This window comes from Coturnix japonica, chromosome 4, assembly GCF_054131305.1.
Source record: "Coturnix japonica strain WE chromosome 4, WE-NBRP24, whole genome shotgun sequence".
Classification (NCBI taxonomy): Eukaryota; Metazoa; Chordata; class Aves; order Galliformes; family Phasianidae; genus Coturnix; species Coturnix japonica.
Genome location: NC_140666.1, coordinates 30964275 through 30985200, shown reverse-complemented (window position 1 = coordinate 30985200; position 20926 = coordinate 30964275). Strand labels below are relative to the sequence as shown.

The 20926-nt window shown below is 40.8% G+C and overlaps 1 protein-coding gene across 2 annotated transcripts in view; it reads right to left on the bottom strand.

Annotated features, from left to right (window-relative positions):
* Window positions 1-20583, bottom strand: part of SH3RF1 (SH3 domain containing ring finger 1) — a 66823-nt gene extending 46240 nt beyond the window's left edge. Inside the window, exons 1-2 of one of the 2 annotated variants that reach the window (XM_015861026.3) lie at window positions 20335-20583; window positions 18962-19451 (exon numbers count right to left, since the gene is read on the bottom strand). In XM_015861026.3, coding sequence (XP_015716512.1) covers window positions 18962-19348 — 387 coding nt within the window. In that variant the 5' untranslated portion in view covers window positions 19349-19451; window positions 20335-20583. Of the gene's footprint in view, window positions 1-18961; window positions 19452-20139; window positions 20213-20334 lie in introns of those variants that run through there. The other variant, XM_015861027.2, reaches the window with a different exon arrangement.
* Between the last annotated feature and the right edge of the window lie 343 nt (window positions 20584-20926).

Genomic DNA, 20926 nt, shown 5'->3' with positions numbered 1-20926 from the left:
CTTGTGTTAAAGTTCAAGGGCAAGATATATCATCTGAAAAACACCACGCAGAATTCTAGTGTAAACACCATCAATATGCAGTACTTCCATGCTTGAGGTTTCTTATCTATTACACCCACAAAGATCAAAATATGCTAGAATCAAAACATCAGGTAATAAGTATTTATTGGTTAAATATTTAGCAGGAAAGAATGCAAGTTTTGTGTATGTAATAAATGACACATCATGGATTTCAGCAAGCATTCTGCAGATTACCAAAACTGAGAGATTTAACAGCGTAAACAAAGGCACAACTTCTCTGACTTGCCATCAGTCTGCACCTCCACCCTCAGCAATCCTATGTACAAGGCAAACAAGCAGTGAATAAAGTTTTTTAAAAGTGAGACAGCATGAAAGGGTGTCATATTCATTTCACATTGGAAGAAATGAATTCACTGTTCTCTAGAAGACATCACTACAGCAACTAAGATATCACTGCCTCTATTTTCTACCCCACTTTCCTGCAGTGGGTTATTGTCCCTTTGGCAAGGACAACAGGAAAAAACTTACTCATAGGCAGGCCCAGCTCATAACCTGCAGATTAGCCTCAACTGACTTTGTCAGCAACCTTCAGCAGAAGGCAGGAGTGATAACAGCTGAAATTGCCTCAGATAAACCTGTCAAAGATCCTGATTCAGCTCACATACCAACTAAGCAATTTGCCCAGCATCATATATTCAGCTTAAGAGCTGGAACTTCACAGTCTCTTTGTTAGCCTTATCTACAAGATGCTGTTCATTAGCACATTTTACTACTGAGGGCAAAAGATGCAGTTTTTGAATTCATCCTCTACTTACCCAATTTTTAGAGTGCTTCCACATTTCAATTCTGTCACGGACAGCTTTGACCAAGGAAAAAAATACAGAAAACTACAAAAATTTTGCAGCTTATCTAGAATACTATCTCTTGCAAAACAGATTTTTTTTCTAATTCATACACCATCATATATTTTGTAGAGCTGGGCTAGGAAGCAACCCTGATGGCACAAATCTGAATTGAAATAGTTGGATTCACTCTAAAATTGTGACACAAGGTCATCTCATTACCAGGAAATTCAGTTGGAGTTGATCATTTCCCTCCACAGTAGTGTTTCCTTTGTCTTTCTTTTCAAAGACAGGAGTCAATCAGTGAAAGGGGAGAAAACTGAGAAATAGAAGCCCCCAAAGAAGCAATAGTTTTAGCTGAAAACAAATACAGCTAACTTTCCATAGCCATGATCAGAGATCAACTTTGCTTCATATTTCTCTTTTCACCTATGAAATCAAAGGTTTAATTTTCTTTTTCCTGAAAAAAAGGCCAAGCTATCTTACTTCATGACTTTGTATTTCATGTTTTGTTCCAAAAACCTGCCATGCTTACTAGATGCAAATACTTGAGCTCACCACAGTAAAAAGAATATGGGAGATGATGATTATACTGTTAATCTAAAGCAGTGAAAGAAATCTAGGAAGAAAAAGGCAACAAAAAACAATGGAGGGTTTCCACAAGTCCACAAAACCCAAGCATGGAAGAAGAAGTGCCAATATAGTAGGAAATAAAAGTGTGGAGAGGAGATGACATACCTTGTATGCAACACACTGCTGAACACACAGACCAATATTTTGGTCTGCATTTCTACATTCATGCACACAGAAGTGAAAACAGCTTTCTCACACAACCTATTATTTGTCTGAAAGGAAATAATGGGCTTCAATCAGAATTCTGGAAATACTACCTTATTTTCACAGCTTGCCATAGTTACTGCAGTTGACAGTAAGATAAACCACTCAAAAACTGCAGCAAAACAGAAATGTACATCACACAGTTTTTTAAATGCATCTTGGTTATGGGACTTGTGAACTGGACTCAATCTAACTTTGTTCCACTCAAATTTACTTGCTTAGAATTATAAATCTCATCTCTCCATGTTGGGAACAGGATCTAAAGAAGCATTTCTCCATTAAATCTCACATTATTTTGTATAATATTCATTTAAAAAATCCATACAGGATATATACTTGAATACACTAACTCATGTCAACTTTGAATACCAAAACTGAAAATCACTATTGAATAAATGTCAAAGTGTCAAAAATAAAACAGAAACCACCTTGGCAAATGAAGATAGTAAGGTAACTGGAGGCTATTCTTGTTTGCTCAGTCAAAATGCTGACACCTCTCCTCCTTCTCTACTTGAAGTAATCCGACTGATTTTCATTTGGAAAATTCAAATTAATGTAAGCACTGAGCAGCATTTATTTACAGTTTGCTTTCATAAAACTGTGCCCTCTAGTGTAACTGGCATATTTTTTAGAAAAGTAAAATTGTCAAACAAAAAAAACTCTAAAAGCTCAGCAAAATCATTTTTCTCCCTGTGAATGAGTTGGGTTGTATCTGACCATGTATCAACATGGTACTCTGCCTACACAGGATCCTGAGTTGGGGCTGGTCTGCGCTGATTCAAAGCTTCTCTTTTTACTACCTCGCATCTATTTTGTGAGTCTTATATCAGGATGTTAGTGTACAGCCTCCTGTGTCATGTAATACCTCACCACAAGCATAAAAAAACCAAACCTTTATTTTCCCTTTGTTAAATGAAGACAGTACAGTATACCTCATGCTGACATAGAGACTTTTTTCATTGAACAATACTCAACTTGTCAGGTCTTCCTGGATCAAAAATATGTACTGGCCTTCCTTTTCATGGGAAAATCTCTTGATTTCGCCATCCTTGGCCAAAGTTATCTCTGAAGCAGAGTAATGATGCAAGCTAGGCTCCAGCAGTTTCTTTTAATGTCTTTCACACACCCCCAGAAAGTTCGGGTCATACACTGTTAATAACCTTGGCATCACACTCCTCTGCTTCTACCACTGTCAATACTAATGAAACAAAACTAGATGCAAGTGGTTCCTTAGAAACTTGGTGTTAATGCAGCCTGGCTGGAACAATCAGCAATGCTTGTACTAATTATTCCTGAAGAACTTAGACCATGGAGTGCAAAGCCAGCCCAACAGCCTTTTAACTGCACATTCTGTTTGGCAACCATCCTTCTAAATGCCAAATTAGAAGAAATAGTTGACACCAACACAAATTGCAACCAGTTTGAGAAGAGTCAGCACTGAAGCACCTTGAAGTCAAACAAGATTAAGAAAATCAACTGGGGCAACACGATTTACATTTAAAAAAATAATCAAGGGAGACTTAACTATGTACATAACGACACAAACCCACGAAAATTCTACTTTTGATTTTTAATTAAAATATTGCATAGGGAAAATGAACAATGTGAAAAGAGAATAAAGGGATAATTTTTACACAACAGCAGTTCAGCTTTCTATTGGCAACGTTTCATACAGCAGAGCATAGTCACTATTATGCCCCCAAATGCATGAGTAAAGCACAACAGTTACACTTCACCTGGAGCTGTAAGATGAGTACTCACTTGTAATTCTCAATAACACTACATTTGTATGGCCCTCGTTGCTCCCTTGCCTAGGAGGCAGAAGACTGCAGTTCTATTTTGTGTTTTTAAAAGGGAAACAAAAGAATATCATGGTATCACACTGCTCAGCAATTCAGTCTAAATACATATTCACTAGCGAGGCTTTCAAACACTTTGTGCAATAACTTAAAGCCCCTGAAATTTAATTACCCTTTTCTACCACTTAGAAAGAAAATACCTCACACTGATTTCCTGTACGAGAACACTGCATTGTAAGAGCAAAGGGCTAGATGTACTCTGCAACACCATACAAAAAAATGAGATCCACACACATCTCAGTGTAATGTGCAAGTTGTTGCTAAGGGAATAACAAAGGCTATAGTGAAATTATTTTTTTTGCTATCTCTCTCAAATTTAACAAAAGTTATATAATTCTCACAATACGACAGACATGCAGATGATCTGAAGTGGATATTAAAGTTATGCACACTTTTAAAACTCTATTTTTAAGAGTGACTAGAAAAAAAAATCTTAATTTATGCTTTGATAAATATGAGTTCCTTTCAAAACAATAATATTCCAACATATGAAAGTTCATCCCAAGAGATATTCATTTCTCATTTAACACAGAAGTCAGAAACAAACTATTTCCTCCAAAAACAATCCTACCTTTACAACACAGAGGAAAATAAGAATTCTCACAGCTAACTAATTTTATGTTTGATAGCTAAAAAATCAAAATAAAAAATTCCATTCACACTCAACTGTTTTATTTCTAAACAAAATAAAATCATTTTACCTTAGCAAAAACATCACTGGGGACTTAAAGGAGCAGGCTAAGAAAAAGCAACAAAGATGCAGTTTGGATAAAGACTGTACCTGCAATACACTCTCACTAACCTGGTAACAAAAAGGGTTTGTGCACTCACCCAGGATGCAGAGACTTCACATATTGCTCCCTTTTCACTCCAGATAAACTGCCTGAGCAAACCACTGCCAGTGCATATCCTGACAAGGATTTCCCACTACCTCTATCACAGCATTCAAAGAGATAACAGAACAGTTCTCTAGCTCTGTGGCCCAAGAACTCACTTGGAATGGGGGCAGTTGGGTTTAAATCCCTTTTCCAAAGGATGTTTTATTTTCACACAGTAGAGCAGTTTCAACTTCAGAAAGCAACACCATAAATCCACATAACTGGGCTACTACAATCTCCACTATACATCTGCACAGGAAGTTAAATACAGAACTGAAGATTGAATTACACTGATTAAGGTGATTCACTTAAGGTAGATTTAATGCATCCTGACAGAATGACAACACAAAAAGCTCAGGACTTCTGTAAGCACCACTGTTTTTTTCAGTGCCTGTTGAAAATACTGCATGCAAAGATAACAAAAAGCAGAGCTAAAATACAACATATATGTTACGTGCAGATCTGAATGGCCAGTCCTTGCTATTGGTACCTCCATCAGAAAAATGAAAAAGAACAACCTCAAAACACTGTTTACCAACAACACTTGTAAAATCATGATTCTCTGTACATAGTACAGCCAACAGCTCACACACCTTACTGCTGCAGGCTCAATCAGCACCTCCTGTTCTCTCTGGCTTGTATGCATCTCTGCTTCCTTTTTCCCTTCCTACACCCTTCCCAACTAAATATGGTTCTCCTCAGGCACTACTCAACAACCCAGCCCACTATCTTTACGGTCACTTGTATCAGGCACCAGAGAGTAGTTCCCTCTGCTGTACATCTACTGTGCTGATCAGCGCCTTGAGCAGCAGCTGCTGTTCTTTCAGCTACTGCAGGAACACCAACACCAGTGCCCATTTACTGAAGGGTAACTGCTGAATTTGTCAATTTTTACCAGATCTGTTTTCATGGAAGCCATTAACACTCCTCTGTATTCCAACAGTTTATTTTAAAAGTATATTTTAATAATAAAGTTCAAGTCAGCCTTTATATTTCTCAAGGTCTTAAAGCTATTGAAATAAAAACACAGTATTTGCCTAAGACCACTTTGGATGCATTTCTTCTAATAAACTTGCTGAATAGAAGAAAGAAAGCTGCAATAGATTTCTCTTCCCCAAGCATAGCACCAACCAGCTACCTCATTCACAGAACAACACATTCAGCTTGGGCTTCGATATTTGAAACCTGGGCCTAAACCCAGAGCACCACAATGCTGCAGCACAGCTTCCATGTGAATCCTGTTTGGTGTAGAGCTTGGTCTCACTTTTAAGCCAACAGGCCATATTCTGCCAAAAGGTTCATCATCTCCCTACCCTTCTCCACTATTAGAAGGACCACACAGAAGATATGGAAACATGGAAGGAGGGAGAAAGAAAATGCAACCAAACCAGAAGCCAGAAATGCACTCTTCCTTCTTTGGACTCCTTTTCTCAAAGCAAACAAGAAAACTTCTGCCAACCCTGTTAATTCCTAAGACATAAGCACACCTTCTCCAATATTCTTGAGTTCAACAGACAAATAATTGAAATTTTTGGCCTTATTAGATCTACAAAAACAGTGAGAATAGTTTATTAGTAATGAAGCCTTCATTTTCAGAATGTTGTGACGAATCTCAGAGTGCTTTAGAGACTTTATTATTTGTATTAGATTTTTTATTTTAAATGTATTATTTATTATTTGTATTAAATAATCCTCACAGTCTTAACAATTGCTATTCAGGTATGAAGTCCCTTAACCTTCAGCATTTAGAATATTTCAGTTCTAATAATGCCACACAGCACATGACGCTATTTCAAAATAAACAACACGTTATTTTAAAGTTAAAACACATACATAACAGAGAAATACAGAGGACACACAAGTCAACATAACTCCCATTCTTCCCTATTGTCTAATCAGGTTTTCTACAGCAACTTTTCAATTCTGATGCCCTTCAAAACCTTCCTAAAACATCACGGCTACCTCTACAGTCTGTTTCTAGCACACTTTCTCCTCCCCAGGTCTCAAGTTCAACTACAGTGAGTAAAGAGTCATCTGTGTGATCTAGCCTCCTCCCTCCATTTCTCCTCCAATGTGTCCGTTGCTTTATTTTAAATATACTGATGTAGCTCATATTCTTTCATCCCAAATCACAATCACCCCATGTTATGCGACCTTTCTGCTCTTTAGCACCCATTGGAATTGATAACTTATCAGTTATCTCCATCCTGAAGTGTTCTTCCATCCCTTCAATGAGATGAGTGACTGCCTTTGTGCCTCACACCCTCCATGTGCTTAATTAGCTCTTCTGCTCTCCCAGTGCAAGGTCACCCTTGGCATCTACCAGACCTGGACTGCACCCCACATGTACTTCCTCTGCTCCTGCTTCCATTGTGTGGATGTCTCAGGCACAGATCCTATAGATAGCTAGGCTGACTTCTTCCCCCACGTGGTTTTCTCAGCCCCTTTCTTTGGCTCCACTACCTACCTCTGCAGCCTTGTTCTGGAGACAGATACAGCTTAAGTCTGACATACCTTGAAGAACCAAAATTGAACACATGCACAGATTGTTGTGGTAGCAAGTACCACATTATTTGCATTCATGTTTCTAGAATTCTGATTAGTGGATTACTGATTGCCTGAAAGATTTACAAGATAGCTCATGAAATAACCACAAAGAAGCTTTTCATTTGTACACAGACAAAGGCAATGAAACTATCTTATTTTTATTTACCCGATTTTGTATTTAAAATCTCTTGCACTGCAATAACTGTTTTGTGCTGTAAACATACATGAAATCTCAGGAAAATTTTTCATCTTCCTCCTCCAGTAAATATGCAATAGTTCTCACACTCTTTTCCTCTTACATTTATTTATCGTGGCCATACATCTTATACTAAACAGCAGCTCAAATTGGCATTTCTTAACTTTCAAAAACCAGTGTAGATACCAAGACTTATTTCTGGAAGACCTATACTTCTTTTGAAAGATTATCTATTCATCTGCTTATTGACTATGCCTGGCCTGCTTAGATGGAAGATCTAAGAGGATTACAGAATCTGGTGGCAAGGCTGAGGGCTTGTTAACTTAATAAGGCTGTGGATTTAAAACTGTGTTAACTTAAACAGGTTTTGAAAATGGCTTAACTCTGCTAGTGTGGATAAGATTTAAGAGTCTCCTTTCAGATCTTTATCTAGCTCATGAAAAAGACGATCACGTGAGATAGCAGTGCACTGACATAAACAAGTGAAAGTCCTCAAGAAGTTTTCTTCCAGCAGTCTCCAATCTTCAAAATAAAAGCTTCATCTTTTCTCCAAGGTGCATTACTGCAACACACACCAATTCCACCTTTACTCTGTTTAAAATAAGTTTCAAGAATAGCTATGCTCTCTATGTGCCATGCTAGTCATCCAATCATCTTCTAACATATAAATCAGTCAGAACCATCTGCATTTTTCAATATTTTTATTATAAATAAAATATGAGCTATATAACCTAAAGTAATAGAGCATGATAATGAAGAATAATTTCAAAAACCTTTTTCAAGTTATTCGGCATTGATCCTCTTACATCTCTGTGCAAGCAAGACTATGTTCCTTTAGTTCAGCAGTATGAAAGACCAGTAGGACTGGGTTCTTCTGTCTGTAACCAGAGCTTTTCCAATGCTTGTCTTGGAAAATTGTGCTTCACACAAGATAAAACAGCGCTTTTGTTCTTCAAAAAGCTTTTTAATGTCCATGTATGCTTTCAAAGTTTAGTTACTGAAAAGGAATTCAGGAGAGGTAATATATACATCTTTCCTTTATTAAAAAAAAAAAAAAAAGAGTTACCTCATCTTCCTGTAATGTCAATGACATGAACAAAATTAGTTTTATTAATGAAATACACTACAGAATGAGGAAAGTGTTCCACTGCTTCGAGTGCCTCAGCTGTGAGGAAGTTCAATAAAACATTCACTGCTGTCAGACTTCATTTTTGCCAAAAACTACAAGTGCTGTGCAACACTGATGGCACTCACTTTTGAGAGGAGGAGGACATTTGTATTAATTGTTAAGCACCTTTCAAATGCTTACCTATAATACAAAATACATTTATGACAAATAGTTAACTTTCCAGCTAGAAACTGACAAGTTATACTTCACATATTTACAGAAAGTAGGAATTGACAACCTACACTCAGCTCTAAAGAAATGGGCTAAGAAGAGTGAAACTCTCCCTCTAAGACTTTTCATTTCAAAAGCTAACACATGAATACTACATCCATACATTTATACCAAATTTAAAACTTCAGCATGGAAGGCAGCATGGAAGATCAGTACTGTTTTAATCACAATTACTGCGTGAAAGAAACAGCTTATAAATGGCTCTCTTTGAGCATGTACACATTTTGAGGATGAGACACACATTCTTCCAGGCTGTTTTTATACTTTCAAGTTTAAGTATTTACAGCACAGATTGAAAAATAAAATTAATCAAGGGTCACCTAAGACAGAGAAGACAACCCAGCCAATAAATTCAATTACTTCAAATTCTGAAGTGTTGATATTCCTATCCTACAAAAACCTTGTGTTGGATAACAAAAAAATCACATGCTTGAGTGTCATGTAAGTGTTAAATGAGTGTCACAATCATAAGCTTGCAAAGGTACACAGGTAAATGATTACCACAATGGATTGCTCATATTTGCCACAATTGATTTTCACCTACCTAGCAGGCTCAGTCTACCTGACACCTTAGCAATAGTGTCTGTAAATGGAACATAAAGAGTTTCGTTGAACTGTGATGTATCATTTTCCCTTCAATTCTACAGTCCAAACATGCATGTTACCACAGAACTCAATGACATTTTGAAGATATGCATACAAGCATCAGATCATGAAATCACAGAATGGTTTGAGTTGGAAAGGACCTTAAAGGCCATCCAGTTCCAACACCTCTGCAGTGAGCAGGGTTGTCAGCTGTTAGATCACAAAGACAAAGAACTCCAAATGGCGGACTCAGCTTATCTGAAGTGATTAACCAGTATCTCCAGAACAATGACATCTGTAGCCTCAAACAGACCTTAGCAGAACTAAAATGTTTTGGTTTTGATTTTTTGTTGTTTTGCTGTTGTTTTGGCTTTATTTCTCAAGGAAGTGACTCATCCTGTCAGGAAATTACATGGCAATTCGTTAATATCAAAATACAACTCTGTACAGCTGCTAAACAAAAGACTAGAACAGGCACTTATTTTTGTTGGCATTTTAGCACTGCAATGATAATGACAAGTATTTCATCTCCTTTAGAGAAAGGTATAGAACACTGTAGAGTTTTTTGTTTGTTTGTTTTGTTTGTTTTTTGCTCTCCATGTTAGTATCAGCAAACCAGAACACCATCGAGACACAGACACATAGACATATCTGTCCTTTGCAGGTAGAACGTACACATCTCACATTCATCACTATAAACAGAAAGCCATAGAGAAGCCACAGAGATCTGTGCAAACAGGATTATGGTGTCCTTAGCTTCCCTCCTCTCGCCCAGTCTAATCCCCTCCGCAGTACCATCTAACGTTTCTAACTCATGGAAGAGACAACAGAATATTAATTAGCTGCTTAGAAGGTACCTTCCAGAAAACTGAAAATGATTATATGTGTATGCTCAAGAAAAGCACCTGAGTCCTGATGATTTCCTGACATTTAAGAGGATAGACAAGAGGAAAAAAAGGTCTTAACTGTTTGCCTCTGTACTGACCAAACCAGCTAGGGACCCAACCTACACACGGCACAAGCAGCACCTACAGGATGAGCACAAATGAAAGCAGTTCCTCAAGCACAGTGCAGCAAGGCTGTAAGCGGGATGACGCCCCCAGCCCAATGATCAAACATGACAACTCCAACCATACCACAGTCCTGGCTGCACACAGCACAATGCCTAGGAGACTTCTGTCAAGATGTTATCTTCAACTATCAGCATCGCTGGGCCAGAATGTGATAGATTTGGAAACCAAAAATGAACAAAGGATTTTTAAGATAGTTGAACTATTGTTTCTTTATGTTAACACTTCTTGCACCACAGTCATCAAAGCATAAATGAAGTCCACCAATAACAGAACTGCAACACAGCACTCACACATCATTTCTAACAAGCTACTTTGAAGCTCTTCTGTCAGACAGGCTTTTTCCCCCTCAGTCAGGTCTATAGGAAGGTAGAAATCTATAAATAACACACTCCATATCACTGTTCTTCAGTATTCTGAACATGCACCAGAGCCAAGGTATCTATTGCTTTGTCAAGACATATCAGAAAGGCTTAAGTGATCTTCACAAGTTTGGTGGGTGAAGAAGGTTGAGAATAGGCTCCTTTCTCTGAATACACTATCCTCCCACTTCAGGGCTGCTTATTTCCTAAAATTAATCCAGCTCACCTCTAAGCAGACATTCCTGTTCCAAAAGAGCTGCTCTTAAAAAGATTTCAATGAGGTAATATGAAAAGAAAAGGAATTAGCACAGTACAACTGACCTAAGAGCTCACTGTTGAATTTCTGAGATGAAGCTTTTCTGCCTAAAAAAAGAGGCATCTGACTGGGACTGAGACTTAACAGAATGCACACTTCCCTTTGTGCACATAGTAAGAAGTTGCATGTGTGAACAAAGCTGACCAGATGATGTTTCAGCTTCAATTACTGAGACATGTTTCTACCCACACTAAGATATACACGTAGCCAGCGATATAAAGGAGAAGGCACTCCTTTCACAACTGGAGGAGGCTAATCAACATAGCAGCAATAACCTATGCTTTATAGTCCTCATTCATTCAGCAGGTAATCATAAACACCACATGAGCTTCTGCAGTCCAGACACTTCAGTGCATTTTTTTTTTCCTCATTGCTTATTTCATTTTCCTTAAGTTTGACATAGGCCAGGGCAAGTTGGACAGGAACGGGAAGCAAGATGTTTTCTTTTTCTTTGGAAGATAGTATACTACATAAGATCAAGAGATCATATGGTTGAATAAAGGACAACGATGGAGTCGAAGGATGAAGCTAAGAATATCATACAAAGAAGGCACTGCAATGGAAAGCCCTCTGAAAGACAAACAAATAAAGATAAGAATTCCAAGTCTTATTACTACAGCTGCAGTTTCAGGAATGCAGAGAACATCAGGTCTACATGTACACGTAAAATGAGGAAGAAGAGGAAAGATCAACTAAAACCTACTTCACTCAGGTAAAGGAGAAGGAAGAAGAAAGATTTCTTGCTGAGCCTCGTTTTAATCACCCCCTCTAGCTTTCCCCTACCTTACAGCACATCTATTAAGCCACAGAACAAGAGACACCAATCATAAAAAGCTCAACATAAAGCTGAAAGAAACACAGTAGAATAGTACTACTGTGTCTTTTATTTTTAAACTAGAACCTGGACCACCTATGTAAAGTAACTGCATAATTCTATTCATACTGATTTCTATGGTAATAAAAAGAAAATATTTTCATAGCCTTTAAAAAAAAAACAAACAGACAACAAAAAAAAAAAAAAACTGCTGCCCTTCATGCCTTCATGAACCCATTAAAAAAAACAAAAACAAAAAAAACAGGCTTTAAGCTTTTTTTTTTCAGTTTACATTTTCCTGAATGATCAAAGTAACAACCTGCAAATAGCCAAGTTAGAGTGTAAAAGACACGAAGAGCACAATAACACTATCTGATAGAGCAAATTCTCAGCCACAAACACTACTATTTAAACACAGTCACTACCATTAGCTATGCATTTTTTCCAGCTGTGAAGAAAAGCCTGCATGCTGTACTTGTAAAAAAATTTTAAAAATTTAAAAAAAAAAATCTGCACCAGCAGAGCAGAGATAGCAGCGTTACAGCTGCTATCACTATCTTAGCATTGTTGCTGGGAAAACGTTGCTCACATAGTCCATTCTTCATTGGCCTGGAAGTCAGAAGGCACCAAATCTGGACTACATGGTAGATGTGGTAGGGCAGAACAGCCAATACAGGCAGTGTACACTACAGTTTTGAAACTGCTATGGAGCCTGGTGTTCCCATGTTACAAGAGAAAGGTTCTCTTCTCTGGCATGACTCTTCAAGTCTGAGCCTTCAGCTTAATCACTATCATGATCAGATGAGGTCTGAGTTCATGGTTTGTCCAGGTTTCAGTAAATCTATAAGGTTCACCCCTTCCCAATCCCACAAGACAGTGCACATCACTTTACCCACTGAGGGCAGCATCTTGAACTTTTTCCACTGATGGGGAATTCACACATCACCACTCTGTAGACTGCCATTTTGACCCCATCTCATAGAGGCAACACCACATCTTGTCACCAGCAATGATATCACCAGCTGCCATTTTTCCCTGTGTGGAGGAATTCAATGACACACCTTTGTTTCACATGCACTTCTATGACAGGCACCATTCTGTTAGGCTGTCCTATTGCTGTCTGTCACACAGCAACAAAATGAAAGGAACACTGGTGGGAACATTCAGCCTCTACTGCCATACCACCAATATCTGCCTCTGGTGTCATGCACTCACATCATAAATAGGAGGCATTACTTTCAGAGCAGCCTTCATACAACACTACTGTAACATTAACATGCAAAAATGTACGACAGCAATAAAGCCAGAAGACTTAAGTGCCAAACAAACACTGCGGATTTGGTTTTGAGTTTGTTTTGTTGTTTGCTTTATTTGTTTTTTTAGGTCAAGCTACTTCAAATCCTAATTAGTTATAATAAAGGAATCAAAGTAGTTTCTCACCTATTTCATCAAGCAGATTACTGTAAGCTTGCAGAGAAAGACTGCTATCAAGGTTCAAAGCATGGAATTAAATATTTCAGCACTACCGGTATCATTCACATTAGATATTCTCTTTGCATTCCTTCCAAAATACACTCAAATCTACACACAAGCCTTGCAGTCAGATACAAATTTCCCAAGATAAAGAATGGAACACCAGCTTCCAGCTATTTTTAAGTGTCTGGCTTTTCTTCACTGAGACATTTACGTGACTATCAAACACCCAAATACAAAAGAAAATCCTTTTAACAAATCAACACTAGGCACAGGACCATCTCTGGTACAGGAAATGGATTATCAACAGCTCTTCAGTAATCTGTAAGTCAACTATTTAGTGAGTGCACTGTGGTATCTACTGACCTCAGCTGAGACTGTGGACCCATTGTAAAACACTACACATCCATCTAAAATAAAAAGTCAATCCTTGCCCTACAGAGTATACAGTTTAAATAGCAACTCAGACAAAGGACGTACTATCAGTCATATCTGCAGATGGGAAACAGAGGCACAAAGGGCTGTGGATGAATTGGCGCAAGGTTACAACAGACATCTGTGGGAAAGCCAGGAACTGAGCCCGGAAGCCCTGACTCTTAGCCCAGTATTTTCAGATAGGCACAATTTCTCCTATTGCTCGTCCTCTTTCTCTCTACTTAATTAGTTATCTAGCAGCCAGACACATTAATACAAGAGACGGTCTGTTATCCTTTTATATTTATAATCTCCGTTAAATTTTTATCTAGCTTAACACAGCATAAAGAAAGCTTACAAAGAAGTAATTAAAATGGTACAAGTGATTATAGATGTAAAACCAGAATCTGTTGTTTCAGAAAGTGTGAGAGGCAAATGAAGTACATGCACAGGTTTTAGAGAGACTTCTCAAAATATTTCTTAATCAAGCCTGCTGAACACAAATAAGCACCACTCCCTGCAGTCACACCAAATCACTCTGAGTTGCACCTTGCTTCTTCCTGCTTATCTAAGAAAGAATGTATGCAGAAACATGATTCAAACTACACAGACAACAGTAAACTACACTTTAAAAAAAACAAAAAAAGCAGATTTTGTACAAATAATGTCCTCAAAAATTAAGCGCTGCCAGTTTATGACTTGCTAACCTATCAGCACGAATACCAGGCATGAAACTAACTGCATTAGCAGCTGCATGTTTCTACAACAGTGGATTTTTTCCTAAGAGGTACACTTTACAATCTGATCTATCATCACAACATGGGCCTCTTCTAAGCATTATATTAGTAAACATCTGCTGGTCAGGTACATTTCTCAGTACTGTTTCATTCAGCTAACTCCTGTCCAGAGCAGATTTTAAACACATGTTCCATTCAACATCTGCTGTTATGCTTTGTCAAAATCCCAACTGGACCCCATGTTTATTTTCAGTCCTTTGTTAAAGTTGCAGATCTATGAATAGCACATTTGCAATTCCAGTGTTTTCTTCTGACATAAACAAAGACTTGCCAAGGTATCAGATGGCCAGTGATCACCATGCTTACAGCTGCAACACTCACTTTAGCTCCCAGTGGGTCCATGAATCCTGCACAAAAGTCCAGCTGTGTAGGCTGCCAGCATGACCTCTTCTCAGAGCTCTTGAGCACAAAGAAAAACTCATTGCCAATGCCACCCATCAAATCTGACAGATAAACGGGTCATGCTTCCCCAGGCCCTAATAGCAGAGAAAGCAGCCCATCATACCTGCTGCCCAAAGCTTTGTGCCCAGTTCAAGCACTACCCCTGGGAAAAGACAATGTGCATCTCTCCCTTCTCCTTCTTGGCCTTACAGCTGCTTCAGCAGTTGCCAAGCAAATATATCAGAAGGCAATGTTTGCTGTTGTAGTAACAACATGGAGTTTAAACTCTTACTGTTAAAACCTTACATCTTGCCACTTAAGTCTGGGGTACGCCTGCATGAGAAGGGAAGCATGAGGTTACAACTCAATGCCAGACAGACACATATTTATTAGTAAAAGCCTGTGGAATAAGACTTCGTTTGTGGGCTTGTTTTCTCCTCAGTTTAGAAGAAAACATCTCAATCAGCTGTGATGTTAGTAGTTAAGAAAAAGTTTATAGGAATGCACAGTGCAAGAATTTATAAAAGAAATGAGAAAGCCCCATCAGCACCTTAAGTGAGCTTGTAATGTTCCTTTATCTTCTTGTTTAAAGGAAACATTATCATTTGTGGTGAAGACTGTTTTTAAGATGAAAATGAAGGGGAAAAAAAAAAAATGGAAAAAGCTTTAAGACTGTTCCAGTTCCTACACTGTAAGATTTCTCTATAACATTTCTCACTGACAGAATATATAACTCAGATTACACCATCAATATTCATTCAGCATAAGCATCAACTCCATCAGGCTTGGCCAATTTCAGAGCTATTCATACCCTCTTCTAGGAAGAAAAAATGTTTTAATCTCTCACTTACCTATTTTGCCTAAACTTGGTCCAGGCAACTGATGAAAAACAAAAGAAGAACAAGAGATTTTCAACAGTGCTAAGATTTCAGACCATCTAGGCAGTTCCATTCTAGATTCCGTGCAGAAGACAACCCTAACTTTGTTAACTATTCAGACCATACATAAACTCGCAGGACAATGTGTAACTTCCTTTTTCCCCTTGAATTTGTATTGCCCAAGACACGCGTCTAACAACTTAAACCTATCCTCTGGTACAGCAACTAGAACATTCTCCAGCACCTACCAACTTATGCCCACAGCTAGGCTTAAGCCTCCAGCAATAAGCATGCCCTCATTAAACTGCCATAAGGAACTTACAATAATACCTGTTTGGCATGCTTTATGGAAGTGACAAGATGACAAGAACAGAAATTTGAAAGTAATCTTCAAACATTCACGCACTCCTTTTAAGAAAGCAGATATGTTCACACAGCCCCTCACAGCAGACCACAATAGCTTTCTCCTAATGACCAGACTCAAGCAGATCTAACAGCATGATGCAGTTCTTAAAGCTCTGTTGAACTGTCAATCTAGCTTTCACTTAAAAAGGCACCAAATTATTCTCCACACCAAAGAGAAAGCTACAGCGTGAGCTCAACCACCACCTGCTCTCCCAGGCAAGGTGGCTGCTCAGAGCAGAAGAGCGGGGCACTCAGCTAAAGCAACTTCCATCAAGCACAGCACTGTGCTGCCTTTGTCCAACTGGCAGCCAGGGAAAGGTGCAGAAGGCTTTCTGCATCAAGACAGAAGGGAACACAAAGAGGTTAAGAACTCATAACAAGAAACTGCAGTTGTTTAGTGGTGAGAGATTATACAGGTTACAGAAAGAAAGAGTTATTGCAGAGGGAGGAATATGAGGTGCAAGATGCATTAACCCCCACCACCCCCAGCTTTATTACATTTAAGGCACAAGGAATCATTTGTTTGTTTATTGCCATGTGTCAACACATTCACCCAGAGAATGCAATATAGGTAGAACTCTAAAACAACAGTGCTGGCAGTTTCATAGCCATTGATACAGTTCAGGAAATCGCACTGCACTACATGCTGAATTAACCTTTTCTCTAAGCTATGGCATCCTCTGAAAGGGCATTTTTGAGTTTAGTATTACTTCAGGGTATAAGCAGAATGTTTATGACTTGACAGCCTTCATCCACATTCACTTCATTTAACGTAACAGCAACTTTCATTTACTATTTCCCCTTCAGCAAAATTAGTTCAGGAAATCTGACTCTGCCACTCATCTAGAAACTGATTTTCCTCCCCAGCTCCCAGAGAACAACTGTATTTGAAACCATCTTTATGCTACATTTCACAAAAGAAGTACAACACTCACTTCAGCATTGACCATTAAACTGGCATTTTGTCTTCCAAACTTTGTTTTTACAGACACTAATATAGAAACAGGAAATACTGTTCCTTTCTCCCTGTTATCGTTCCTCAGAGTAGGTTCATTCTTAGAAGTATTGCCCTCCTCATTAAAAGAAGGCTCTGGACAAAGTGGACAGAAGATGAGAGATCATCTTTCCCCATCTCCCAAAGGAAAGAAGACACAAGAATGCCTGTGTTACTCTAAACAGCTTTGAAGCTCCAGAAACAAAGATGTATTCAGACTTACTGTAAAACACTGACGTCTACCACTAACATACACAGAGTATCAATTAATTGCAGGAGAAATCCACATGGTCACAATTTCAATGGCACATGGTATAAAACAGCTAACGAACTGAAGCAACATTCCATACGTTATCACTTTCTACTCTGTACAACATCTGGAAATGTAAGTGTTCCACAATATCCTGTTGTGCAACATTAGAAAAGCACATTCCATATTCCATTTTATTATTTTTCTAGTGAAGCTTTGAGAAACTCCAGTGTGCACTCCCTCACATATGCAGCACATTGCTACACCACAAGTCTTCTCCAAAAAGGCATCTCTGAAAACACACAGGACCATACAAAAACTAATCACACAGATATTTTTCTTTATTTTGAGCTGAAGACCTTCTGAAAATGCAAGATGTCATAGCAAACTCCTTCAGGTTATGGAGAAGACCAGGTGATTGCTTTTTATTCTGCTGGAGCTTCTTTACAGAACTTTTTTTAAGGCTTATCTTATGAAACAGAAGTACATCACCTCCTCTCCCTTACCAACATATACACACAGATCAAAACTCATTAGCAGGAAGCAGCATGACGCTTGTTGTTATATTCTACAGAAAAGAACCTAATGAGATTACCCAGCAGCTAAAACAATACAATCTAATGAAGGAACACCTGTGCTTGAAATTCTCATGCAAACATAAGGGGTGTATCGAAGACATTTTAGAGATGCCAGTCATAATGCTTATTTGTCTCCAGAGCTATTTATAAGCTTTTCCTCATTTGGTAAGTAAACAAAAACATTCAGATGTACTTGAAGATAAAGCCTACCCTTGCCAAACACATATTTAAACCCTCTCCTTGAAACTCCATAGGACATTTCACTAAACTTCACAAAAAGGAAAAAGCGCGCATCGTTCAGAAATTCCACTACCATCACAGCAATTCGGGATAGGCCACATCCCCAAGGGGGAAACAGGATCCTTCAGAGAAGCCAATCTGCCTTGCTGTCAGATATAACAGAACAAGGTCAGTAGCCTCATAAATGAGTATTTCCTGATAAGGGCTCCAGAATGGATAATCATGAGGCCACTGCAGTCTCAACTATAAGGCACAACAAAGTTCATATGTCGCATAGATCCCATGAAGGAATCAGAGAACAGGCTTAAGACAACGTTTGCCAATCACTGCACACAGATTTTTCTAATTGCTTAAAAAAAAAAATACTTTCAAGAATAAAAGAACTGACAGGGTGAGGACTTCAAGGACAAACAAACTTACCAGACCATGGCAATCAAAGGATCTCTTCTTTTTCAAAGTAAAAGCCTAGCTCCTTAGAAGCCAAAGACAAAACTTCCATCATCTGCAACACAAACTTAACTTCCCTCCCATTTTTAATACTCATCATACCTACTCTGTAGGAAGTTTGCAGATAACCAGAAAGGGCAAGAGCCAAAGCAAGACCTCCAGTATGAAAGTATTATCCCTCACCTGTTGATATTTACAGACCAATAAACCGTCACTGATAAGAGAACTGATGCTAGACATCTACAACAACTGTCCAAAATAAATGGTTTTGCCACTTTTACTACCTGACCGATCTTATCCTGAAACAAAGGCAAATAACATTTTGAAACTGTGAGGAAAAGGACTGAAACAAAATATACCACATTCCTTCCTACTTACCCTAACAGGAGGGCTCCGCGCTTGCACCCTTTGCTGTTGTCCAGCCTGAGAGCTCTGCAGGTCCTTAGATCCACAATTAGTGACAGTGGTGATGGGGACCCTTAAAGTATTTGTGCCCCCCGTCCCACCAGCAGTGCTAGGCTTCCGCGGACGCTGTTTGATGCCATCCAGTAGTCTAACAAGCAAAATGTTGCTTGGAAGTTCATCAACACTGCAGTCCACTAAAGTCCTGCACTCTGGGCAGCGAAGCTCATTCCGAGAGCTCACGATACCCAGCAGACAGCGTTTGCAGAACGTGTGTTGGCAAGGCAAGACTTTTGCCGAGGCATCGAGGCGCTCCAAGCACACAGGGCACTCCAACAGATCCAGCAGAGCTGATTCATCCATTTTCTTTGCAGTGCTTAACCAAAAAACTGAATCTTCGCAGACTGTGTGTGTTTTGAGGACTCCAGGGCTATCATGTTACATCCATTCCTCTTCTGGCTGCGCTCTGAAATTTTTTGAGGGAGAAAGGCATTAAGAAGCTTGAAAAGGAGTCAATGGGTCCAATTTCCCTACAGATATTCCTACAATGAGCCAAACATTGCACCTCTGTACTCTAGTTCAATATTGCATTTTCAATATAGCAAATAAACCTCAGAACTGCACTAAAAAATAGCCACAGCTTACACTTAGGTACCCGATTAGTACAAATACTACCACCAACAATAACAGCCGGGGATTTGAATTCCAGCCCTCGGAAACTGCCTGTACCTCCGGACCTTTATGAGCCATTCGCGTTTTCCAGAAGACGACAGCGAAGCGTCCCTCCACCGCACACAACTCGGCGCAGCAGCGGGCGGCACGGAACCCCGGGGCTGCTGCATCCCTCCCCGAGGAACGACGGCAGCGCCTCGCACAGCCCGGCCCCGAGCGCCACCGGGGGCTCCCCGCTCAACCAGGCGACCCGCAGCGGGCAGCGACCGCACAACCACAGCACGTACGCGGCTGGAAACAGGGAGAGGGGCGGACAGAACCGCGGGCAGCCCGAGCCCCCGGCAGGAAGCGGCCGCGCGCTGCCCAGCGGGAGAGAGGCGCGGCGCCCGGGGCGGCTGCCAGCGCTGCGAAGCCGCGGCACGAACTTGCGAGTCCCCGCGAGCCGCCGGCCCGCCCCAACTCCGCGCCGTCCCCGCGCCTACCTGCGGCGGGCCGCACCTCCATGTTGGCTCGCCGCTTCTTTCCCCCAACCCTGTTCGGCGCCCCTCCCCGTCCCCCTCCCCGTCCCCCTCCCCGTCCCCCTCGGGTCGGGCCCGAACGGGGGCGGCCCCCGGGGCAGGAGCCGTCAACGCCACCTCGGCCGCAGCGGCCGAGCCGCCCTCCCTCCGGCCTCTCACCGTACGTCGCCGGCCCCGCTTTGTTCCCGCGAGGAACCGTCGCCGACCCCGCCAGCGCCTCTCCCGCCGCGGCAGCGCCGAGGCTGCCGGCCCCTCCCGCCCGCCGCGCTGGGCTGACGCGGGGGGCGGCTCCGCCCCACCCGGCACCGCCCCGCCAAGGGGGCTGCGGCGGCTCCGGCCCGGCCCAGCACGGCCCGGCGCGGCGTGGGGCCGCTTCCCCTCAGCGGCTGCGCCTCCCTGGCGGGTGGGGCCACCCCGTTACGGCCGCCCCTTCCTCTCACCGCCCCCTCGCCAGGTGCCGGGGGTTGGAGCCGCCTTCGAGTCGGGGCGAGGTGGAGAGCGGACGGGAGAGTCGCCGCGTTCGGGCCTTCTGCTGAGAACACGGGAGCGGCCTGGCCCCGCGGAAGGTGCCCGCCTGGGGGTAGAGGGCGAACGGCCAGGAAAGGGTGGGAGCTGCCCCGGAGAGGCGGTTCTCCTGACACACACCTGCGCCCAAGATATGAGCGTTTACTCTTTAGGTAGCCCTTGTGAAACGCTACACTTCGCTTTTAGCACAAAGAAAGCCTAAGGTATATACATCTTAATCGTAAAA